General features: G+C 47.6%; 2 protein-coding genes across 2 annotated transcripts in view; one reads left to right on the forward strand and one right to left on the reverse strand.

Annotated features, from left to right (window-relative positions):
* Positions 1-522: 522 nt before the first annotated feature.
* LOC121291759 (zinc finger protein 271-like) lies at positions 523-25073 on the reverse strand. The gene is made up of 2 exons (XM_041213279.1): positions 24910-25073; positions 523-4130 (listed from the first exon to the last, which is right to left on the reverse strand). The coding sequence occupies exon 2, from the start codon at positions 3648-3650 to the stop codon at positions 2505-2507; it is 1146 nt and encodes a 381-aa protein (XP_041069213.1). The 5' UTR covers positions 3651-4130; positions 24910-25073; the 3' UTR covers positions 523-2504.
* Positions 20287-26206, forward strand: part of LOC121291757 (zinc finger protein 271-like) — a 55921-nt gene continuing 50001 nt past the window's right edge. Inside the window, exon 1 of the mRNA XM_041213277.1 lies at positions 20287-20403. The gene's annotated coding sequence lies outside the window, so the exon portion shown is untranslated. The remainder of the gene's footprint in view (positions 20404-26206) is intronic.

Genomic DNA, 26206 nt, shown 5'->3' on the forward strand with positions numbered 1-26206 from the left:
AGAGCCACCAACAAACACCCATCACCAATTAAAGCAGGTTCCAACTCGACCCCATACCCACTCCTGAGAGCTGCCTCACTTTACTAACACACACACACACACACACACATCAGAGGAAACTCTCTCAGAATACTACAGACAGAAGTTCCTTTAAGTTCCCTGTGCTTTAGACTGGCTCCCAATTCTGATGGTCAGAAATGACACCGCACTTCAGTGGCACAGGATGGAGTTCGTTTCCATCATACAAACACATGCAGAATTGAAGAGATTGACAGTAGTTTGTAAATCTATTAGAGTGGACAATGACACTGCAGTCATCTGCAAACTGTAGATCATGTGTATCTATGGTGGTCAGTTTAGTTTTGGTACGGATGTGACTGAGATAAATGAGTTCCCCATAGTGATGGTATTTAATACTGACACCAGAGGGCAGTTGAACTTTGATGAGGTGAATAGTCACTGTCAGGTAGATTATAAATAGAATGGGGGCTATCACACAGCCTTGCTTTACACTAGTCTGGATTTTGAAGGCTTCAGTTTCAGATCTCCCACTCAAGACAGTTGCAGTCATATCATCATGAAGCAATTGCAGGATTGTGATGAAGTATCTTGGACATCCAAATCATTGGAACACAATCCACAGAGCCTTGCAATTTACTGAGTTAAATGCTTTGGTTGCATAAATGAATGTAATAAAGAGTTCCTGGTGCTATTCACAGCATTATTTTTTGGATTTGTCTGGCAACAAAGACCATGTCGGAGTCTCCTCTGGAAGGTCTAAAGCCAAGTCAAAGTTCTGAGTGATGTCTATATCACTTGATCCATTGGGGGACTGATGTCTGCTGGACAGATCATCGACTTGTTCGATCGGTGATGGACATCCATCCAGCACCACAACATCACAATGTCCAAAAGTCCAAGAAGAGGAAGATCAATACCTCAGCCCTAAAACAGCCTGACCAAAGAGAGGAATTCCAGGTGCAGCTCATGACCAATCTGGAAAATCTTCACATCCTGAACAGTGGGATCAAATAAAGTCCACTGTACTAAACTCCTGTGTCCAGACCATTGGGTTCGAGTATCATTGTCACCAGGACTGGCTCGATGAACATGACGTGCCAATATGTGACCTCCTGGAATGAAACCAATTGACCTTCATTGCCTGTCAGAACAATGCAAGGTCAGAACTCAAGAAGGCAGCATTTCAACATCTCAAGGCTAGTTCTCAAAGACAAACCCAGAATATAAAGGACATGTGGGGAGAGAAAGCCCGAGAGCTCCAACATGCGAAGCTTTTTTGATGTCATCAGAGCCATCTATAGACAGCTCAAATGGACAAAATCCCCTTTGTTCACAGGATGGTGTTTGTTTCTCTTCTTAAGGATGACAATGCTGTTGTTAATGCTGGAAAGAAGATTTTGAACAACTCCTCAACCATGAATCCACGGTGGCAACTGATACCCTCCAGTCTATCCCCCAGTGCCTGTGGTAGAATCCAGGGGTGACTCGCCATCGATGGGAGAGCTTCAACAAACAATCAAACACATGAAAAACAATAAAGCCTGGTGGCCCCAATGGTATTCCAGCTGAGGTCTTCAAAACTGGTGGACTTCTGCTCACATAAAGACTCCATGAACTCACCCTACGGATTTGAGTGAAAAAGAGCTCCGCCCAAATTCAGGAATGTGACAATTGTAACTATCTTCAAGAAGGGAGATAAATCATAGTGCGGAAACTATTGAGGTATTTCCCTCTTGTCTATACCAGAGAAAATCCTGATACATATTTTCCTGAATCGCCTACTTCCTGTGGTGAGGAAATCCTCCCAGAGACACAGTGGCATCTGTGCACAAGCGGGAGATTCTATACATATTGTTGTCTTCTTTTGGTGATGTTTGATGATCTGGTCAAAGGTTAAGTTTGCCTTTCTGAAAATTTGGGCTGATGGTGGGGAAGGTTTGAGACAGACACTGCTGAGACAGACAGGGCTTTGGAACAACAAGTCCCCTGTTGTGAACTATGGAGGGTAACCAACACAGACAAGTCTTAGTGGAACAGAAGCAGATGACCTGGCTCCAAGTCCATGTGGAGGTGTTGGTGTATGGTGAGAGAGGAGTAGGTGAAACAATCCTGTTGCACGTCACATTGATTTTGTCTCCCGTGTGGGATCACTGATGTTCCAGGAGATCCAACAACTGTGTGAAGACTTTATTACAGAACTCACACCGATAGGGTTTCTCCCCTGTGAGAGTGTATTGATTGACCAGGAGATACGCTGACACCTCACACCTGAATGGTTTCTCACCAGTGTGAATACACTGGTGCTTCAGGAGGTCAGAGGAGTGAGTGAAAGCCTTGTCACAAACAACACACCTGAAGAGTTTCTCCTGTGTGAATCATGTGGTGGCCCAGGAGGATCAAAGATGTCACAAAAGTGTTCTGACAAACCTCACATTTAAGAGTTACTCCCTTGTGTGGATCCTTTGGTGGAGCAGGAGTTTTGGTCACCTCGAGAGTGATTTGTCACACACATCAAACGTGAATGGTTTCTCACCTGTATGGGTGCGTTGGTGCGTGCGGAGGATCGATGATTGTGAGAATGATTTGTCACATGTCTCGCACGTGAATGGTTTCTCCCCTGTGTGAACACGTTGGTGTACGCGGAGGCTCGATGACACCGAGAAGGATTTGTTACAAACCTCGCATGTGAATGGTTTCTCCCCAGTGTGAATGCGTTGGTGAGCGCAGAGGTTTGCTGACTGAGAGAATGATTTATCACACACCTCACACTTGAATGGTTTCTGCCTTGTATGAATGCGTTGGTGTACACAAAGGTTCGATGACCGTGAGAATGATTTGTCACACACATCGCACGTGAATGGTTTCTCCCCAGTGTGAATACGCCGATGCATCAGGAGTTTGGAGGAGTGGGTAAAACCCTTCTCACAAATCTCACATCTAAAGGGTTTCTCCCCTGTGTGAATCCTCTGGTGTATCAGGAGGCTTGTAGATATTGCAAAAGCTTTATCGCAAACCTCACACTTGAATGGTTTCTCCCCTGTGTGAATGCGTTGGTGTGTGCGGAGGGTTGATGATGATGAGAATGATTTGTCACACACCTCACACGTGAATGGTTTCTCCCCTGTGTGAACGCGTCGGTGTCTATGCAGCTTGCATGACTTGGAGAAGGCTTTGTTGCACACATCACACGTAAATGGTTTCTCTCCAGTGTGACTGCGTTGGTGTATACGGAGATACGATGACATAGAGAATGATTTGTTGCACACATCACACGTAAATGGCTTCTCCCCAGTGTGAATGTGTTGGTGTACACGGAGATTCCATGACTGTGAAAACGATTTGTCACACACCTCACATGTGAATGGTTGTTCCCTTGTGTGGATGCGCCCGTGAACCACCAGTGCCGAGGACTGTGCAAAGCCCTTGTTACACACATCACACTTGAACGGCTTCCTCCCTGTGTGAATGCGCTCATGCGCTTGGAGGTTGGATGAAATCGAGAATGATTTGTCACACACCTTGCACGTATATGGCTTCTCCCCAGTGTGAATACGTCGGTGATTCACGAGTGTCGATGACCTTGTGAAGGCTCGTTCGCAAATCTCACACTTGAATACTTTCTCTTCCATGTGGCTGTCCTTGTGTTACAGGTGGTACAACAGATCCACCATGCGTATTGGGAGAACTTATCAACCTGTGGAGCCCTCCACACACACCTCACACTTCAACAGCCTCTCACCTGTGAGAATGAGTCAGTGATTCAAGAGGTTCAATAAATGATTGAAGCTCTCACCACTCTTGGAGCTACTCACATTTTTTCCCAGCCTCACCCTGACCGATCTCCCACAGCTGAACCTTCAGAAAGGTTGGTTCTGATGGAAGATTTCATACCACTGACCAGTTTCAGATCTGATGATATGTCAAAGCTCCCCTGACCCCACCGATTTCCAGATGATGGTTTCACTGCCCAACCTCCTACGTGTTGAGCAATGCTATGAAGGGACTGGATGTCTTCCCACAATTGTGCACTTGTTCCTTGGGTGATGGTCAGGATCTATCTGCAGTGTCTATCCTCCCTGTATTCTCTGGTGTAGTACGGTGCAATCCTTCTGTAAAACAGGAAAAAAGATGCTTGATTTTCCCTAGACAACTTGGCTACTTACTCTTGTCTGCCGAGCTCCACTATCTTCCCAGGCACCCTTGGGACAATGGAAAAGACAGTTGGGTGGAGTGTAAAATGGGCTATCAATTCACTATGAACACATCATATGCTGGCAAAGACCAGTTTTACCCTTAGAGTATGTTTTTAATATATAAACACTCAGGAGAAATGATAGATTTTGAAATTTCTCCCTTGATTTCCACAATTATTTGAGGAAAACATGTTGAGCAGGAAGTGCTAGAAGCTAAGGAAAATATTGCTTCAGTGGAGCTGATTGAAGGGTTCTGGTTTATCCTGGGAAATTAGATACACTGCACTCACTCAGACTGCACATCCCAAATTCAGCTATCAGCCACAGCACTGGGCAAAACTATCAAATCCAAGCCCAGGCTTTTGGGAAAGGCCAAGACCTTCAGGTAAAATCTCCAAAGACATTTCAAAAATGTGTCTCCAGCTGAATTGCTGTGGAGAATACAGAGATAGGGAGGGGCAAGGCCATAGATAAACTTGAAAACAAGGATGAGAATTTCAAAATCGAGTTGCTACCTGGCCAGGAGTCAATGTAGGTCAGTGAGCACAGGGGTGATTGGTGAATGGGTCTTGGTGTCAGTTCGGACGTGGGCAGCAGAGTTTTGGAGGAGCTCAAGTCTACAGTGCAAGATGTGAAAGCAGCCAGGAGAGCATTGGAATAGTTGAGTCTAGAGCCTACAAAGGTCTAGATGAGGGTTTCAGCAGCAGAAGAGCTGAGGCAGGACATCACTGGTCTCTCCAGTGAGTGGAGTTTGCACCTCTTCCTATGCACGGAGTTCCTATTCCTGACCAACACAGGGAAATGACAGTGACAGCCAGGGATGGTAACAAAGAACTCTTCATAGAATCATACAGACTAATAGAATAGTACGGCATGAAAGGAGACTATTCAGCCCATTGAGTCTTTGCCAGCTCCTTCCCCTAATCCCTACAATTGCTCCTCTTTTCAAGTATTTCTCCAATTCCCTAGTGAAGGTTACCATTGAATCTACATCCACTGCCCTATCAGACAGTGCATTCCAAATCCTAACCATACATTGTGTAAAAAATATTTTCCTTCAGCCGCCTCAGATTCTTTTGCCAATCATCTTTTATCTGCAAACTCTAGTTATTCCAATAGAAACAGTTTCTCTTTATTTACTCTAAACCCTTCATGATTTTTAACATCTCTAACAAATCTCCTCTTAGCCTTCTCTGCTCTAAGGAAACAATCCCAGCTTCTACGCTCTATCCATGTAACTGTAATTCCTCAATCCTGGAACATTCTGGTAAATCTCTTCAAAATTCTTCCTTGAACATACCCCAGACCACCTCAGCCTCTCTTTAACAGACAGGCTGAATGGACAACCTTAATGAGCAAGACACAGTCTACAAACCAACTAGCTGTTTTAAGTTACACAAGACAGCTGAATGATCAGGAAACAGTACAAAGCAATTCTGAAAGATGTCCGGTCGCTGTAAAACCGGAGGCAAAGGGCGCGCCAAGGCCAAGACTCGCTCCAACAGAGCCGGGCTCCAGTTCCCCGTCGGCCATATCCACCGGCTGCTGCGCAAGGGCCACTATGTCGAGCGGGTCAGGGCCGGAGCCCCCGTCTACCTGGCCGCCGTCCTCGAGTACCTGACGGCCGAGATCCTCGAGCTGGCCGGCAACGCGGCCCGGGACAGCAAGAAGACCCGCATCATCCCTCGCCACCTGCAGCTCGCCATCTGCAACGACGAGGAGCTCAACAAGCTGCTGGGCGGGGTCACCATAGCCCAGGGTGGGGTCCTGCCCAACATCCAGGCTGTGCTGCTGCCCAAGAAAACCGGACGCCCCAGCAAGGTTTACGCCTGAAGGGGAGACACCGGGAACAGATCAAATCCACAAACCATACATTTCTCTGCATCAAATCAGATTCCATTCACCCCCTCCCTACACATCGATTTCAAAGCACAACCTCACTTCTGAGCACTGAGCCAACTCTTCAGCTGGTCACAATGAACTCCAGTATTAACCTCTGGAACAGCTGGCTGTAAAACCTGAAGTAAGGATGGTCGTGTTAAACACACGAAGCTCAATATAATCCTGAATCAGGGAGCTGGCTACTGTGCTGTCCAGCAACAACAACAACTTGGATTTCTATAGCACCTTTAACATTGTAAAACATCCCAAAGAACTTCAAGGTGAATTATCAGACAACATTTGACAGTGAGCCAAATAAGGAGGTATTAGGAGAGATGACCAAACACTTGATCAAAAAGGGAGATTCGAAGAGATATTTTAAAGAAGGGAAGAGAGGTAGAGAGACGGAGAGGTTCGGGGTGGATTCCAGAGCTTAGGGCACAGGCAGCTGAAAGCTCGTCCACCGTGGTGGAACGATTAATTTCGCAGACGCTCAAGAGATCAAAATTGAAGGAGTGCAGAAGTCTTAGAGGTTTGTAGGGCTGAGGAGATTGTCAACCTTGGCTCAAGAGGTAGCACTCTGACCTCTGAGTCAGAGGATTGTGGGTTCAAGTCCCTCTCCAGGACTTGAAAATTGAGGCTGACATTCCAGGGCAGTGTTCAGGGACTGTTGCTCTGTAAGTGGTGTCATCAGATGGGAATATTAAACCAAGGATCCTTTAGGGCTCTCTCTGGTGGGTGTAAAAGATCCCATGGCACTATTTTGAAGAAGAACAGGGGAGTTATCCCTGGTGTCCTGACTAACATTAATCCTTCAATCAACATCACTAAAAACAGATTATCTGGTCATTATCACATTACTCTTTGTGGGAGCTTGCTGTGTGCACATTGGCTGCCACGTTTCCTCCATTACAACAGTGATCACACTTCAAAAGTACTTCATTGGCTGAAAAGAGCTTTGGGGCTTGGCCGAAATAGCCAAGTGGTTATGGTACTGGGTTTGTAACCCTGAGATCGAGAGTTCAAATCTCACAATGGCAAACTATGGAACAATGTAACTTCATCTGAAACAGATGGAAACGGGTTTGTACTCGAAAGAGTTACAGATGCTGCCAGACCTGCAGGAGTTAGGAGGCTGGTAAAAAGACCTGGTCTGAACTGAAAAAAAAAAAGAAAAAAAAAAAGAGAAAAAAAAAAAACAAAAAAAAGAGCTTTGGGACATCTGGTGGTCATGGAAGGCTCTATGTAAATGCAAGTCTTTTTTTTCTTTTCTGAGGTAGAAGGGAGGGAGGTGGGGGGTGTGGGAGGTCTTGGAGGGACCAGCAGGAAACATCCAGAACAGACAGAACTGACCATTCACAGTCCACTGGATAATAACCAGCTCCCAACACACACCCAGAACTCAACAACAGGAAATCAGTAAGAATCCTCAGACACTCTGGATTATCTCCCAGATAATTACACCTCACCTTCTCATATTCAGTAATGACCCATCAACAAAACTCAGCCTGTAAATCAGAAGGGAAAGGCTTCCAATAAACACACTCAATATCCAACACACAGCTCCAGTCAAACAGTTCAGCACAAAGCACCCAGTAAACAGCTCTCTCAGCTGGACCTTCTCACACAGCATAAGGGGCATTTCCACACCTGATTCCCCACAGGATAGTCAGACTGCCTGAACATTAGTGTGGATATTATGTGATGTAATTATTATAAATTCTGCTCCTTCACTCACCATCTCCTCACTTGGTTTTCAGTCCCTACAGGAAGTGAACCAGTTGTGGAAGAGGAAGAGGAGAGAATGGGCAGAGTGGGTGGGCTCTCTGATTGACGTCTCTCACAGCCAATCCAAATATTTCTGGAGTAACATGATTTTCCTGAAGCTTGGGAAACTGACCAGTGAATCAGAGATGACTTTGAGCAGCAGTTCAGGTGGGGATTTGAACTTGTCATTGTCCCATCTGGATAAAACCTCACTTATTGCAGCTGCTGTCTCAGTTCCCCCGGTAAAGGTTTGACAGAGATTTCTAGTGTGGGGAATAGCATTCTCCAACCTCGGAGACTTTCAAACTGACAACATCAGTGTGGGATGTGTAGCCTCGGATGTGTTTGACAGCAGATCAGAAGAGGAAAACCCACAGCATCCAAGGCAGCGATGGGGTGTAGTGGTGGAATGAGCACATTTTCTTTTATTCATTTACAGGATGTGTTTTTCGCTGGCTGGGCCAGCATTTATTGCCCATCACTAATTGCCCTTGAGAAGGTGATGGTGAGTTCCCTTCTTGAACCACTGCAGTCCATGTGGGGGAGGTACACCCACAGTACTGTTAGGAAGGGAATTCCAGGATTTTGACCCAGTGGCACTGAAGGAACAGCGATACATTTCCAAGTCAGGATGGTGAGTGACTTGGAGGAGAACTTCCAGGTGGTGGTGTTCCCATCTATCTGCTGCCCTTATCCTTCTAGATGGTAGTGGTCATGGGTTTGGAAGGTGCTGTTGAAGTAGCCTTGGTGAATTCCTGAAGTGGATCTTGTAGATGCTACACACTGCTGCCACTGTGCCTCAGTGGTGGAGGGAGTGATTGTTCGTGGGTGCGGTGCTAATCAAGCAGGCTGCTTTGTCCTGGACGATGTCAAGCTTCTTGAGTGTTGTGGGAGCTGCACTCATCCAGGCAAGTGGGGGTATTCCATCATGCTCCTGACTTGTGCCTTGTAGGTGGTGGACAGGCTTTGGGGAGTCAGGAGATGAGTTGCTCGTCGCACGATTCTTAGCCTCTGACCTGCTCTTGTAGCTACAGTATTTATATGGCTAGTCCAGTTCAGTTTCTGGTCAATGGTAACCCCCAGGATGTTGATAGTGGGGGAATTCAGTGATGGTAATGGCACTGAACATCAAGGGACGATGGTTGGATTCTAACTTGTTGCAGATGGTCATTGCCTGACACTTGTGTGGCGTGAATATTACTTGCCACTTGTCGGCTCAGGCCAGGTCTTGCTGCATTTAGACATGCACAGGAGAGACAGGCACAGGGACGAAATGGAGAGAGGCACAGAAGAGAGAGGGGGACACAGGAGAAATGGGGACACAGAAGAGAGGGGCACTGCAGAAGGGCAAAGGAGAGGAGACACAAGAAAGAGAGGGAACACAGGAACAGGAGAGAAAGGGAGAGCACAGGGGAGATGCACTGGAGAGAGATCAAGGGAACATGAGAGAGGGACCCTGGAGACAGAGGGGCATGGGAGAGAAAGAGGCTTGGGAAGCAGGAACAGAAAAGAGAGTGGGAGGGGAAATTGAGCCATTACTTGGGGAGTGACTATGTTACTCAGTGAGTGAGTCTGACTTGGGGAGTGAATTTGAGAGTAATCTATGCTTGGAGAACTACACTGTGACTTAAGGAGTGTGATTTGGAGATTGATACGAGGGTGAGCAACTCTGAGGAAATAATATAGAAAACCATGGGACAAAGGCAAGAGGTGGGCCAGTGCTGGTGACAGCGAGATAGGGCGGTGCTGGTGAAAATGGTGCTCGGGTCAGGATGGGACAGGGGGTGGGTAGACAAGCCACCCAAAATCCAACCCAGCTTCTGTTGAAAGGTTATCTCGAGCTGAAACATTAACTGTTTCTCTCCACAGATGCTGCCTGACCTGCTGAGTATTTCCAGAATTTGTCCACTTTTGCCTCTTCAGTTGTAGCCAGAGAATTTCCTGCAATGGTTAATCTTCCCACCCCCATCGCTCTGGAGTCCAACCAAGGGTGTATCCTCGGTCCCATAAGACCAAAAGAGCAGAAATTAGGCCATTCGGCCCATCAAGTCTGCTCTGACATTCAATCACGGCTGTTAAGTTTCTCAACCCCATACTCCCGCCTTCTCCCTGTAATCTTTGATCCCCTTACCAATCAAGAATCTATCTATCTCGGTCTTAAATACACTCAATGACCTGGCCTCCACAGCCTTCTGTGGCAATGAATTCCACAGATTCACCACTCTCTGACTAAAGAAGTTTCTCCTCATCTCTGTTCTAAAAGGTCTTCCCTTTACTCTGAGGTTGTGCCCCCGGTTCCTAGTCTCTCCTACTAATAGAAACATCTTCCCCACGTCCACTCTATCCAGGCCTTTCAGTATTCTGTAAGTTTCAATCAGATCCCCCTTCATCCTTCTAAACTCCATCAAGTAGAGACCTAGAGTCCTCAAATGTTCCTCATATGTTAAGCCTTTCATTCCTGGGATCATTCTCGTAAACCTCCTCTGGACCCTCTCCAGGGCCAGAACATCCTTCCTGAGATACGGGGCCCAGAATTGCTCACAATATTCTAAATGTGGTCTGACCAGAGACTTATAAAGCCTCAGCAGCCCATCCCTGCTTTTATATTCTAGTCCTCTCGAAATAAATGCCAACATTGCATTTGCCTTCCTAACTACCAACTCAACCTGCAAGTTAACCTTAAGAGAATCCTGGACTAGGACTCCCAAGTCCCTTTGCACTCCAGATTTCTGAATTCTCTCCCCATTTAGAAAATATTCTATGCCTCTATTCTTGCAACCAAAGTGCATAACCTCACATTTGCCCAAATTGTATTCCATCTGCCACTTCTTTGCCCATTCTCCTAACCTATCCAGATCCTTCTGCAGCCTCCCCACCTCCTCAATACTACCTGTCCCTCCACCTATCTTTGTATCATCTGCAAACTTAGCCAGGATGCCCTCAGTTCCTTCATCTAGATCATTAATCTATAAAGTGAAAAGTTGTGGTCCCAACACTGACCCCTGTGGAACTCCACTAGTCACCAGCCGCCATCCTGAGAAGGACCCCCTTATCCCCACTCTCTGCCTCCTGCCAGACAGCCAATCTTCTATCTATGCTAATACCTTGCCTCTAACACCATGGGCTCTTATCTTACTGAGCAGTGTCCTGTGCGGCACCTTGTCAAAGGCCTTCTGGAAGTCCAGGTAGATAACATCCATTGGCTCTCCTTTGTCTAACCTACTCGTTACCTCCTCAAAGAATTCTAACAGATTTGTCAGGCATGACCTCCCCTTGATGAAACCATGCTGACATTGCCCGATTTTACCATGCACTTCCAAGTGTTCTGAAATCTCATCCTTAGTAATGGACTCTAAAATTTTACCAACGACCAAGCCCACCTATTTCTCATCCACACGCTGCCCCTGTGTAAAACCATCTGATGACCTGATGTCAGATTCACAGAGGGTCTCTTACAATCTGTCCCATTTTACCTCGAGTCAGAAAGAAATGCCCCTCACCACCAGACAAAACAGAAATCTAGTAGTAAAAGAATGGCAAGCAAACAGCTTCAAGAGGAAGAGAAATGATTTGAGAACCGGGCCATGGAGTGGAGCACCTTAGATCTACAATCTTAACTGGGGCAGGGGCTAAATGGAGGACAGGCCCTTCAGCACCAGTAAGGGAGATGGAGTCAAAACTGGGAGAGTCAAACTTTTATACTTTTACTTCACAGTCTGGAGAAAACAGTCTCTCACCAGTCACAGAAAACCAATGTAGTCCCATGTTATCCATTTAACCAAGTTGATGGAGGGGGTGAAGAGAGGGGGGATGGGGTTGAGGGGGTTAAACGGCTGCGATCCTGGTTCCCGCCGCCTGAGGCTGGGATTTACAGGTGCGCACCTCCAATTCCAGCCCCGCCCACGTGACAGCCGCTCGGGCTCGCGCTTTCTCAGATTCAAACTCCCGAATGCTGGGCACCAATTGCCGCTGCGCGCGCCAGAACTACAACTCCCTTCAGGCACCGCGGGCTGGACCTCCCCTGATTTGACACCACCGCTCCTTAAGACGTTAGCGTATGGTCACATGCAGCATGGGTTATGTAGTTCCAAACTGGTGGCAGTCTGTCCCCATGGCGCCTGCACGGAATTGGAAGAAGCAATGAATTATGAAAGCCCCGCCCCAATTCTGAATGAAACAAAAACTGCTGGAAAAACTCAGCAGGTCTGACAGTATCTGCGAAGAGGAACATAGTTAACGTTTCAAGTCCGAATGACCCTTCAACAGAACTAAGTAAAAATAGAAGAGGTGAAATATAAGCTGGTTTAAGGGGGTGTGGGACAGGTAGAGCTGGATAGAGGGCCAGTGATAGGTGGAGATAACCAAAAGATGTCACAGACAAAAGGACAAAGAGGTGCTGAAGGTGGTGATATTATCTAAAGGAATGTGCTAATTAAGGGTAGAAAGCAGGACAAGCAAGGTACAGATAGCCTTAGTGGGAATGGGGTGGGGTGATCGAAATAGGCTAAAAGGTAGAGATAAAACAATGAATAGAAATACATTTTAAAACAATGGAAATAGGTGGGAATAGAAAAATCTATATAAATTATTGGAAAAAAGGGGGATCGGAAAGGGGGTGGGGATGGAGGAGAGAGTTCATGATCTAAAATTGTTGAACTCAATATTCAGTCTGGAAGGCTGTAAAGTGCCCAGTCGGAAGATGAGGTGCTGTTCCTCCAGTTTGCATTGAGCTTCACTGGAACATTGCAGCAAGCCAAGGACGGACATGTGGGCATGAGAGCAGGGTGGTGTGTCGAAATGGCAAGTGACAGGAAGGTCTGGGTCATGCTTGTGGTCAGACTGAAGGTGTTCCACAAAACGGACACCCAGTCTGCGTTTGGTTTCTCCAATGTAGAGGAAACCACATTGGGAGCAGCAAATGCTGTAGACTAAGTTGAGGGAAGTGCAAGTGAAATGCTGCTTCACTTGAAAGGCGTGTTTGCACCCTTGGACAGTGAGGAGAGGGGAAGGGGCAGGTGTTGCACCTTCTGTGGTTGCATGGGAAAGGGTTGTGGGAGGGGGTTGAGGTGTATTATTATATTATGTTATATTATATATATTATAATGACATATTACCACCAGTTTGGAACTATATTACCCATGCTGCATGTGACCATACGCTAACATCTTAAGGAGCTGGTTATTATCCTGATACAGTACCTCTGAGGGGATGTTGCCCAGTTGGAGCGACAGTGCTGAGGGAGAGCTGCCTCATCGGAAGCTTCTTTAAAGATTTTACCGGAAGGTCTTGGCCTTTCCTAAAAGCCTGGGCTTGGATTTGATAGTTTTGCCCAGTGCTGTAGCTGATAGCTGAATTTGGGATGTGCAGTCTGAGCGAGTGCAGTGTATCTAATTTCCCAGGATAAACCAGAACCCTTCAATCAGCTCCATTGAAGCAATATTTTCCTTAGCTTCTTGCACTTCCTGCCCAGTGTGTTTTCTTCAAATAATTTTCAAAAACAAGAGGAGAAATTTCAAAATCACCATTGAATTAACATAGCAGACTGGCACTCACTGTGGAACAGTCTCTAACTGAGGAGCCCAGGAAGAGAGGGAGTTGGAGGAAATCATGTTTCCTTTCCCTGTTTTACAGAAGGATTGCACCATACTACACAACTGTGCGAAGACATCCAGTCCCTTCACAGCATTGCTCAACACAGAGAAGGTTGGACAGTGAAACCATCATCTGAAAATTGGTTGGGTCAGGGGAGCTTTGACACATGATCAGATCTGAAACTGGTCAGTGACGTGGAACCTTCCATCAGAACCAACCTTTCTGAAGGTTCGGCTGTGGGCGATCAGTCAGGGTGAGGCTGGGAAGAAGTGTGAGTGGGCTCGAAGTGTGGTGAGAGAATCAATCATCCATTGAGCCCCATGAACGACTGACTCATTCTTAAAGGTGAGAGGTGAGACAGTTATAAATCTATACAGAAGATTGACAAAACAGCAGAAAACTAACAACACTTTATTCAGCTAACACCAAACATTAAACCAGCAAAATAACAAAGCATTTGAAAAAGATTCAAGATCTTTTCATCAATATGAAATTAATCTTGGAAGAGTATGAAGTGAACATATCACACTGTTATTACATTGAGGTATAATGGGTTGAGGGAACTCAGGTATGCAGAGGCTCACTCCCATTCCCTCACCATACACAGGATTGTAACTCTTTCAAGTACAAACCTGTTTCCATCTGTTTCAGATGAAGTTACATTGTTTCATAGTTTGCCATTGGGAGATTTGAACTCTTGATACTCTTTTGAGTAAACCTGTTTCCATCTGTTTCAGATGAAGTTACATTGTTTCATAGTTTGCCATTGTGAGATTTGAACTCTTGATCTTGGGGTTACAAACCCAGTACCATAACCACTTGGCTATTTAGGCCAAGCTTTGAACTCTTGATCTTGGGGTTACAAACCCAGTACCATAACCACTTGGCTATTTAGGCCAAACCATACACAGGATTGTAGTCCTCCCAGACAGGAGAGTACAAACATTCCCCATGGTATTAGTCAATAGCTGTCACCTGAAGAGGATCTGTCTATAATTCACATCACCAACTAAACCAGGGTCTGATTCTACCCCATACCCACTCCTGAGAGCTGGCTCACGTTACTAACACACACACTCTCACATTAGAGGAAACTTTCTCAGAATACTACAGACAGAAGTTTCTTTAAAATCCCTGTGTTTTAGTCTGGCTCCCAATTCTGATGGTCAGAAATGACACAGAACTTTAGTGGCACAGGATGGAACTCGTTTCCATCATACAAACCCACCAATGGTTACAGAGATCCAGTGGTTACATGGGTCCATGGACCCATCAGTTTCCTGGAAGACACTCTTCCCCCAGGAGCGTTGGACAGCGCTTTCTAATTCCCAACTCTGCTCTTTGGCCCTCTATTCACCACAATGCTTCTGTAGCCAAGAATCGGATTTCTCCCTCATATCCACCTTGTACACCCTTATTCCCAAAATTACTTTACTGTCTTCCTTCCTGGTTGATCTCCCTGTTTCTCAAGTCCAAGAGATAAGGACTTGAGCGTATCTGGTACACAACTGGTTTTGCTATCCATCACCAGATCTGACTGGACCACAGCAAGCACTAGTGGTCCTGCTTTCCTCTGCCAAAACTGCTCATTACTCCAGGACCATCCTGAAGAGAAAAGATAACCCACAACTTCTCCTCCTCAAAACCAACTGTGTCCTTGTAGAAGTTATGTTCCAGCTGTACAGAGCTCTGTTTAGACCCTATCTGGAGAACTGTGTTCAGCTCTGAGTACCGCACCTCAGGAAGGATATCCTGGCCTTGGAGGGAGTGCAGCGTAGATTCACCTGAATGTTCCTGGGTCTAAAAGGATAAAATTATGAGGACAGGTTGTACAGACTGAGCTTGTATTCCCTTGGATGCAGAAAATTAAGGGATATTCGAATTGGGGTGTTTAAGATGATTAACCGAGTTGATAGTTGGAGAGAAACTATTCCTCTGGTGGGAGAGTCCAGAACAAGGGGGCACAGCATTAAAATTTGAGCTGTGCTGCTCAGGGGTGATGTCAGCAAACACTTCTTCACAAAAAGGGGACTGGAAATCTAGAACTCTCTCCCCATAAAAATCTGTTCAGGCCGGGGGTCAACTGGAAATTTCAAAACTGAGATTGGTAGGTTTATTCAGCAGGTCTGGCAGCATCTGTGGAGATTCCTCTCCGCAGATGCTGCCAGACCTAAGTTTTTCCAGGTATTTTTGTTTTTGTTTTGGATTTCCAGCATCTGCAGTGTTTTGCTTTTATCTTGGTAGGTTTATTGTTAGACAAGAGGATTAAGGGTGACATGGCCAAGATAGGTAGATAGAGTTAAGATACGGCTCAGCCATGATCCATCTGAATGGTGTAACAGGTTCAAGGGTTTATTCCAGTTCCAACATTCCTTAAATTCCTCTCCATTGCCCTATGCTCTCTCATCTCCAACACTGAAGAGGTCAGGGTTATCCTTTTCAACCTCCAGCTGAGCTTCTGACCCCAAACCCTCTCCATCACAAAGATCACCCACTTCCCCCATGGTAACATCGCCCATTTCCAACACCCCCAACCCCACATTAGTCCATCTGCTGTTGAAATCCTCATCCAAGCTGTTGTTGCTTCTAGACTAGACTTGACCATTCCAATGCTCTCCTGTCCAGCTTCCCATCTTCCACCCTCCATAAACTTCAGGTCAGCTAATACTCTGCGGTCTCTATCCAAACTCAGACACCTACCACCCCTGTACTCACTGACCTACACTGGTTCCCAGGCCCCCAGTGCCTCCAATTTAAAATTCTCATGCCCCAGTACAAATTGCTCCATGGGCCTCACTCCCTCCCTATCTCTGTCACCTTTCGCCCCATCACCCTCCGAAATATCTGCACTCCTCCAATTCTGGCCTTTCGTACATCCACCCACTTCCTTCCCTTCACCATTGGTGTCTGTGTCTTCAGCCATCCAGGCCCCATGCTCATGAATTCCCTCCTTAAATCTCTTTGCATCTTTATCTCTCTCTTCTCATTTAAATCTTTGACCAAACTTTTAGTCATTCCATCTTCCTTATCAGCTCTCCCTTGATTTGAGGATGACATCTAGCCAAGGTGGCAAGTTTCTGCCATGGGTCTTCATGTGACTGATCAGGCTGATTCTCAACCCACAGCTCTTTTTGCATATGGGGCAGGATGTCCCACGGGATAGTGGGATTTGGAGCACAAGGTAGTGGGATCCGGAGTGAGGATTTGCTTTCGTTTCTTTCCTTCTGTGCCGTGGCTCTGCCTCATCATTAAGGTGTTGGAACTCAAAGCGAGATGCAGCTTGAAGAACGAGTATCCCCATTCTGAATGATTGGCAGCAAGCTCCTCCCAGTCATTAAGGTCAATGACACTGTGCCTCAAGGAAAGTATCAGTGTCATTGAAGTGTTTACTTTGTCCTCCCCTGGAATGCTGACCTGGTGGGACAGACTGTTTCTGACCATCCGCACACAGTGGCCAGTCCATCAAAGCTGTTTCTGCAGGACATTTTCCGGAGCGCTTGTGGACCTGGCTTCAAGAAGGACGCTGGCATTTGTTCGAAGCTCCTCCCATTGAATCCGCAGGATTCAGCGGAAACATTGTTGATGGATTTTCCCTAGTGCTCTGATGTGCCGCTCATACACAGTCCAGGTCTCACAGCAGTTTAGGAGTGTGGTAATGACAAGTGCTCTGTACACAAGGGACTTGTGTTGTCTTTGTCTTTACTTTTTTTTTAACTCTTTCATTTTAATTGGATCTGAGTATCACTGGCAAGGCCAGCGTGTTGCTCATCTCAAATTACCTTTGAGAAGATGGTGACGAGTCGCTTTGCTGAACGTCTGTAGTCCAAACTTTATTACATACATCACACTGATGGGGTTTCTCCCCTGTGTGTCTGTGTGTTGATGGACCAGGAGATACACTGACTGTGCAGAAGCCTTGTCACATACCTCACACCTGAATGGTTTCTTCCCTGTGTCTTGATGGACCAGGAAATACACTGACTGTGTGAAAGCCTTGTCACGTACCTCACACCTGAATGGTTTCTCTCCTGTGTGGATCCACAGGTGCTTTAGGAGATCAGAGGATTGGGTGAAAGCCTGGTCACAATCATCACAGTGTTTGCCACTGTGTGAATTCGCTGGTGAACCAAAAGGATTGAAGACTTTACAATACGTTTATCACAAACCTCACATTTGATGGTTACTCCTCTGTGTGGATCCTCTGATGGCTGCGAGAATGATTTGTTGCACACCTCACACTTGAATGGTTTCTCCCCAGTGTAGATGCATTGGTGTTTCACAAGCGGCGATGACCATGTGAAGGCTTTGTTGCACATCTCACATTTGAAGGGTTTCTCCCCTGTGTGAATACGTTTGTGTACGCAGAGATCCAGTGACCTTGAGAATAATTTGTCACACACCTCACAACTGAACATGTTCTCCCCAGTGTTGATACATTGGTGTCTCACAAATTTCGACAACCGCGTGAAGTCTCGGTCACACACCTCACTCCTGAATGGTTTCTCTTCCATGTGGCTCTTCAAAGATACACCTAGCGTGTGCAGACACCTTATGAGCCTGTGGAGACGTCCTCACACTTGAACAGCCTCTCACCTGTAGGAATGAGTCAGTGGTTCATGAGGCTCGATGAATGATTAAAGCTCTCTCCACACTTGGACCCACTCACACTTCTTCCCAGCCTCACCCGGAAAGGTTGGTTCTGATGGAAGGCTCCACACCACTGACCAGTTTCAGATCTGATGATATGTCAAAGCTCCCTTGACCTTACTGATTTCAAGATGATAGTTTCACTGCCCAACCTTCTCTGTGTTGAGCAATGCTGTGAAGGGACTGGATGTCTTCCCACAGTTACGCAATTGTTTCTTGGGTGATTGTCAGGATCTATCTGTGGTGTCTATCCTCTCTGTATTGTCTGGTGTAGTACAGTGCAATCCTTCTGTAAAACATGAAAAGGAAACATGATTTCCTCCAACTCCCTCTCCTCCTTTGCTGAAGGGGCTGACTCCTCAGTTAGAGACTGTTCCACAGTGAGTGCCAATCTGCTATTCCCCTGTGTGGGGAATCAGATACAAGTCCTTTCTTTTTCCTCACTTGACAGTCACACACTCTTTGTTTCCAGCAGGGACACTGGATAGTGACCAGGAGCAGATAACGTGGCTACTTTCTTTCCTCCTCCCAGGCTTTTGGGAAAGGCCAAGGCCATCAGGTAAAGTCTTTAAGGAAGGCATTAAAAGATGTTTCAGTAAATGTGTCTGCTGGATTAAAAATCCAGAGATTGAGAGTTCAAATCCAACCACAGAAAGTTACATACATAGAATTACAGTGCAGAAACAGGCCATTCAGCACAGTTGGTCCATGTTGGTGCTACCTCTCACCCCTCTTCATCTCAGCCGACCAGTGTATCCTTCTGTTCCTTTCCCCCTCATGATGCTTATCTAGTTTCCCCTGAAAGGTATCTATGCTAAGGATGCTAAGGGGAGGCAGCGGCATAGTAAGGGAAGGTGGTGACGTAGTGGTATTGTTGCTGGACTTGTAACCCAGAGGCCCAGGGTAATGTTCTGAGGGTTCAAATCACCACAGCACATGGTGGAATTTGAATTCAATGAAATCCTGGAATTGAAAGTCTGATGTCGGCCAGGAAATCGTTGCTGATTGTTGTAAAAACCCATCTAGTACATTAATGTCATTTTGGCACCCTCTCTGCCATTTGCCTCTCGGCCCACTGCCTCCTCTCTATCTGGGCTGAGATAAGGAACTACCCTCAGCACCACCTCCCACCCACCCTGTCTATGCAAGGAGGGGGACTGCAGCCTGAAGGTGCATCCTTCAATGCTCCCTGACACACTGAGTTTGAACTAGTGTGCAGCTATTCCTACACTGCTCTGCTGCCAGTTATAGGTTATAACCTGATCTCCCTTTACAAGGAGTCTGCCCCCTCACTAGGAGACTGCTTCACAACGATGGTCAGTAGGATAGTGAACCATGAGGGGAATCACAATGCTCCCACTGAATGTCAGGTCACTATCTAACTTTTTACATGACAACAATACACATCAACTAGTTCCATTTATATAGCACGTTTAACATTTCAGTGTCCCAAGGTGCTTTGCAAGAGTGTTAACAAAGTTTGGGAGCTTGCTGTGCCACATTGGCTGCCATGTTCCCTATATTACAACTGTGACCACACTTCAAAAGTACTTCATTGGCTGTAAAGAGCTGGCAGTCGTGAAAGGTTCTATGTAAATGCAAGTCTTTATTTTTTTTTCTTTTGAGGAGGTTACAGAGATGGGGAGGGGCGGGGGTGGGAGGTCTTAAAGGGATTTGAAAAGACAGGAAACATTCAGATCCCAACACAGAACAGAACTGACCATTCACAGTCCACAGGATAATAATCAGCTCCCAACACACATACAGAACTCAACAATAGGAAATCAGTAAGAATCCTCAGACACTCTGCACCTCCCAGATAATTACACCTCACCTTCTCATATTCAGTAATGACCCATCAACAAAACTCAGCCTGTAAATCAGAAGGGAAATGCTTCCAATAAACACACTCAATATCCAACACACAGCTCCAGTCAAACAGTTCAGCACAAAGCACCCAGTAAACAGCTCTCTCAGCTGGATCTTCTCACACAGCATAAGGGGCATTTCCACACCTGATTCCCCACAGGATAGTCAGGCTGCCTGAACATTAGTGTGGATATTATGTGATGTGACATATTATAAATTCTGTTCCTTCACTCACCATCTCCTCACTTGGTTTTCAGTCCCTACAGGAAGTGAACCAGCTGTGGAAGAGGAAGAGGAGAGAATGGGCAGAGTGGGTGAGCTCTCTGATTGACGTCTCTCACAGTCAATCCAAATATTTCTGGAGTAACATGAGTTTCCGGAAGCTTGGGGAACTGACCAGTGAAACGGAGGCGACTTTGAGCAGCAGATCAGGTGGGGTTTTAAATTTGTCTTAAATTTTAAGATTTCCGTATCTCTCTTTTGCATTGTTCATCTTCATTGCTTTCCATTTCTCTCCTGGTGTTTGACAAGATGTTCACTAAAACCCGCTTTCACAGCCATATCTCCTTTCTCAGTGACTGTCTCCGTCTCCGAATTACCCGACGTGGATTTCAACTGAAATTCCACCCATGTTTCGAACCCACCCAGGATAACAGGTATCTCCGGGACATACAACGTTTCTCGGACTGCTGTTCCCGTCGCATCCTGAGATCCACACTCTGCCATGCGCCGCCATATGAACACACTCGACCTCTCCCTCCAGCAGCAGCGCCGCACCCTTTTTCAAAGCTGCGCGTGCTCCCAGTTTCATTTTATTCTTCGTCTCATCCGACGCCTCAACAAGAAACTTTTTCTCTTTCTCTCAAGTGCTAAGGAATGCAAGCTCCAACAACTTATCGACACCAACACCCATCTAGGACCCTCCACCCCTGCCTGTCCCTCCGTCCCCACCCCATCTTCCAATCCCAGCCCCAGCCATGTATTCACTAGACCCCCTGACCTTCCTCTCTCCGATGCTGAACGTTCAGTGCTCAGCAAAGGACTTAGTTTCATACCCTTACGCCCTCACCTCAATCAATTTCGGGCTCGGCACAATGCTGAACTCTTCTTCCGCTGTCTTCATCTCCGGGCTCACTTCTTTGGGCAGGAGTCCTCTCCCCGTTCAACAGATCCTTTTACCCACCTCCAATATTCTTCCTCCACCTGGACCCCTCCGTCTGGATTCTTAACTTCTCTTGATCTTTTCATTGAGAACTGTCGGCGCGACATTAGTCGGCTCAATTTCTCTGCTCCTCTCACCCATTCTAATCTCTCTCTCTCTGAACTTACCGCACTCCGTTCTCTCAGGTCCAACCCTGACATTGTCATCAAACCCGCTGACAAGGGTGGTGCTGTTGTTGTCTGGCGCACTGACCTCTACCTCGCGGAGGCTGAGCGTCAACTCGCTGACACTTCCTCCTACCTCTCCCTGGGCCATGAAACCCACCACTGAACATCAAGCCATTGTTTCCAGGACTGTCACTGACCTCATCTCCTCTGGGGATCTTCCTCCCACAGCTTCCAACCTGATAGTCGCCCAACCTTGGACGGCCCGCTTCTACCTCCTACCCAAAATCCACAAACAGAACTGTCCCGGTGGACCGATCGTGTCAGCTTGCTCCTGACCCACAGAACTTATTTCTCGTTATCTTGACTCTCTTCTATCTCCCCTTGTCCAGTCCCTTCCCACCTACATCCGTGATTCCTCTGACACCTTACGTCACATCAACAATTTCCAGTTCCCTGGCCCCAACCGCCTCCTCTTCACCATGGACGTCCAATCCCTCTACACCTCCGTCCCCCACCAGGATGGTCTGAGGGCCCTTAGTTTCTTCCTCGAACAGAGGCCCGAACAATCCCCATCCACCACTACTCTCCTCCGTCTGGCTGAACTTGTTCTCACACTGAACAATTTCTCCTTCAACTCCTCTCACTTCCTCCAAATAAAAGGTGTGGCTATGGGTACCCGCATGGGCCCCAGCTATGCCTGTCTCTTTATGGGGTATGTGGAACATTCCTTGTTCCAGTCCTACTCCGGCCCCCTTCCACAACTCTTTCTCCGGTACGTCGATGATTACTTCGGTGCTGCTTCATGCTCTCGTCGGGACTTGGAAACATTTATTAATTTTGCTTCCAATCTCCACCCCTCCATCATTTTCACGTGGTCCACCTCTGACACTTCCCTTCCCTTCCTTGACCTCTCTGTCTCAATCTCTGGTGATAGACTGTCCACCAATATCCATTACAAGCCTACTGACTCCCACAGCTACCTCGACAACAGCTCCTCACACCCCGCTTCCTGTAAGGACTCCATGCCATTCTCTCAGTTCCTTCGCCTCCGTCGCATCTGTTCCGATGATGCTACCTTCAAAAACAGTTCCTCTGACATGTCCTCCTTCTTCCTTAACCGAGGTTTTCCACCCACGGTCATTGACAGGGCCCTCAACTGTGTCCGGCTCATCTCCCGTGCATCCGCCCTCACGCCTTCTCCTCCCTCCCAGAAACATGATAGGGTCCCCCTTGTCCTCACTTATCACCCCACCAGCCTCTGCATTCAAAGGATCATCCTCCGCCATTTCCGCCAACTCCAGCATGATGCCACCACCAAACACAGCTTCCCTTCACCACCCCCGTCGGCATTCCGTAGGGATTGTTCCCTCCGGGACACCCTGGTCCACTTCTCCATCACCCCCTACTCCTCAACCCCACCTATGGCACCTCCCCATGCCCACGCAAAAACACCTGCCCCTTTACTTCCTCTCTCCTCACCGTCCAAGGGCCCAAACACTCCTTTCAAGTGAAGCAACATTTCACTTGCATTTCTCCCAACTTAGTCTACTGCATTCGTTGCTCCCAATGCGGTCTCCTCTACATCGGAGAGACCAAACGTAAACTGGGCGACCGCTTTGCAGAACACCTGCGGTCTGTCCGCAAGAAATGACCCAAACCTCCCTGTCGCTTGCCATTTTAACACTCCACCCTGCTCTCTTGCCCACATGTCTGTCCTTGGCTTGCTGCATTGTTCCAGTGAAGCCCAACGCAAACTGGAGGAACAACACCTCATCTTCCGACTAGGCACTTTACAGCCTTCCGGACTGAATCTTGAATTCAACAACTTTAGGTCTTGAGCTCCCTCCTCCATCCCGACCCCCTTTCTGTTTCTTCCCCCTTCCTTTTGTTTTTTCCAATAAATTATATAGATTTTTCTTTTCCCACCTATTTCCATTATTTTTAAATATTTTTAAATCTTTTATGCTCCCCCCACCCCCACTAGAGCTATACCTTGAGTGCCCTACCATCCATTCTTAATTAGCACATTCGTTTAGATAATATCACCTACTTCGACACCTATGTGTTCTTTTGTTCTTTTGTCTGTGACATCTTTTGATGATAAACTTCTATCACTGCTTGTTTGTCCCTACAACCACACCACCCCTCCACTTCTCTCCCCACCCCAACACCAACGCCCCCCCCGCAACCTTAAACCAGCTTATATTTCACCCCTTTCCTTTGATTCACGTAGTTCTGTTGAAGAGTCATGAGGACTCGAAACGTCAACTCTTCTCCGCCGATGCTGCCAGACCTGCTGAGTTTTTCCAGGTCATTGTTTTTGATTTAAACTTGTCATTGTCCCATCTGAATAAAACCTCACTTATTGCAGCTGCTGTCTCAGTTCCTCCTGGTAAATGTTTGACAGAGATTTCTAGTGTGGGAATAACATTCTTTATCCTCGGAGGCTTTCAAACTGACAACATCAGTGTGGGATGTGTAGCCTCGGATCTGTTTGACAGCAGATCAGAAGAGGAAGACCCACAGCATCCAAGGCAGTGACAACGTGCAGTGGTGAGATCAGGAGTTATGGGGGGCATAGGAGGGAAGGAGGAGGAACAAAGGAGAGAGGCACATGACAGACAAGGCCACAGAACAGGGGCACAGAAGGGAGAGAGAGAGGTGATTGACAGGATGCTCCATTAGGTGTGAAGTGACTTGATGACTCAGGGACGTCCTGGCCCGCTCCCCTCCCCCGGCCCGCTCCCCTCCCCCGGCCCGCTCCCCTCCTCTCGCCCGGCCCGCTCCCCTCCCCCGGCCCGCTCCCCTCCTCTCGCCCGGCCCGCTCCCCTCCCCCCGGCCCGCTCCCCTCCTCTCGCCCGGCCCGCTCCCCTCCCCCGGCCCGCTCCCCTCCTCTCGCCCGGCCCGCTCCCCTCCCCCGGCCCGCTCCCCTCCTCTCGCCCGGCCCGCTCCCCTCCACCGGCCCGCTCCCCTCCCGCGGCCCGCTCCCCTCCCCCGGCCCGCTTCCCTCCCCCGGCCCGCTTCCCTCGCCCGGGACATCCCGGCCCGCTCCCCTCCCCCGGCCCGCTCCCCTCCCCCGGCCCGCTCCCCTCCCCCGGCCCGCTCCCCTCCCCCGGCCCGCTCCCCTCCCCCGGCCCGCTCCCCTCGCCCGGCCCGCTCCCCTCGCCCGGCCCGCTCCCCTCCCCCGGCCCGCTCCCCTCCCCCGGCCCGCTCCCCTCGCCCGGCCCGCTTCCCTCGCCCGGCCCGCTCCCCTCCCCCGGCCCGCTTCCCTCCCCCGGCCCGCTTCCCTCGCCCGGGACATCCCGGCCCGCTCCCCTCCCCCGGCCCGCTCCCCTCCCCCGGCCCGCTCCCCTCCTCTCGCCCGGCCCGCTTCCCTCCCCCGGCCCGCTTCCCTCGCCCGGGACATCCCGGCCCGCTCCCCTCCCCCAGCCCGGCCCACTCCCCCGGGACATCCCGGCCCGCTCCCCTCCCCCAGTTCCTCTCCTGGAAATATCCCAGTCTAGGCCTTGTTTGACAGTGATATTGTTCAGTGTGCAGTACGCTAGGATGATTGTGACCATTCTCTCTCTCTGGGGAATACTGCAATCCACTCCCAGGTGTAGCCAGTACCTGAAACAATTCTTCAGCATTCCACTAGCTTCTCTCTGTGAGCTGCCTGAGAGAGACACGGGCATCAATAAACATCACCTCCTCCTCAATGTGTGTTGCATAAAATGGTGGCATCAGCCACGGAAGGAAAGGATGGGCCTTGTTCCTAATCACCAACTCCTCAATCCTTTCCATCTCCCTCTCTCTCTTTATCTCCTGTATCATTACAAAGATGAGAGGGATGGAGAGGAAGCTCATCATTTTAAACGCTAACATAAATGAAAAATAAAACAGAAAATCCAGACAATATTATTGAGGTAATAATATAATTATGATAATATTTAAATAATGCAACTATTTCTCTTGTTCATATGACACAGCTGAAATAAACTATTTTCTGTAGTTTGCTGAAATAATTGCTGACCACAACATGTAGACTGGAGTCATGAACATGACTGACTGTTGGTGTCTGAACACCCAAAAACCCTGAGTGTAATTTGAAGAGCCGCCTCAAACAGGAGCAATCTGCAGAAACTCACCACTCTCATTATTCCCATCTGGGGCCGTGGTCATTTCTGTGGCTGGTACCAGCTTCCTGGGTGGTGTTTAATAAATCAGAGCCTAAGATCACAAAAGTTCAATTTACTCTTGATATAATTTACATTTAAAATTCCTGACATGGTCAATTTCAGCCGGGTAACACTGATAAATCTGAAATAAACTAGCGTAAACTCTCGGCCAAAATCACTATGGTTGTTGTATAGTTGCCAAGGAGTTTTACTGAAGCAATCACTTTAAAAACTTGTGTATGACCAATTGAAACGGTTTTATTTAAGGTTGGTACATTGTGATCTGATTGGCTTCATGATCAATGCAGTGTGCAAACATCTACAGGATAATTTCTTCACTCATTTTACAACATGTTTTTGTTTCAATAAATGGTGGGTGGGGTTTGTACAGGGAGCCCAGAGTCTGAGGAATTATTCGTGTGGCCCTGACAACAACTTTAATCCATGTTCATGGAAAAATCCATCTGGAGTTGGACTTGAACCCACAACCTTGTTCTCTGAGTCAGAGGGTTGTGGGTTCAAGTCCCACTCCAGGACTTGAGCACAAAAAATCATGGCTGACACTCCAGTGCAGGACTGAGGGGTGGAAGAGATTACAGAGATAGGGAGGGGAGAGGCCATGGAGGGATTTGAAAACAAGCTCAAAAACCTCACTAAAACTAACACTGAGCTTTCCTGGGAAGACTTGGTTATTCCTCTAGTTTTATTCCTGACAGACTGTTAGAACTGTGCCTAAACAATAGAACTTT

Source organism: Carcharodon carcharias, chromosome 19 (genome assembly GCF_017639515.1).
Source record: "Carcharodon carcharias isolate sCarCar2 chromosome 19, sCarCar2.pri, whole genome shotgun sequence".
NCBI classification, from domain to species: Eukaryota; Metazoa; Chordata; class Chondrichthyes; order Lamniformes; family Lamnidae; genus Carcharodon; species Carcharodon carcharias.

Coding starts and splice junctions, on each gene's coding strand:
- LOC121291759 (XM_041213279.1), bottom strand. CDS start 3,650: ATGGAAGAGAAAGTATTCAAGTGTGAGATTTGCGAACGAGCCTTCACA.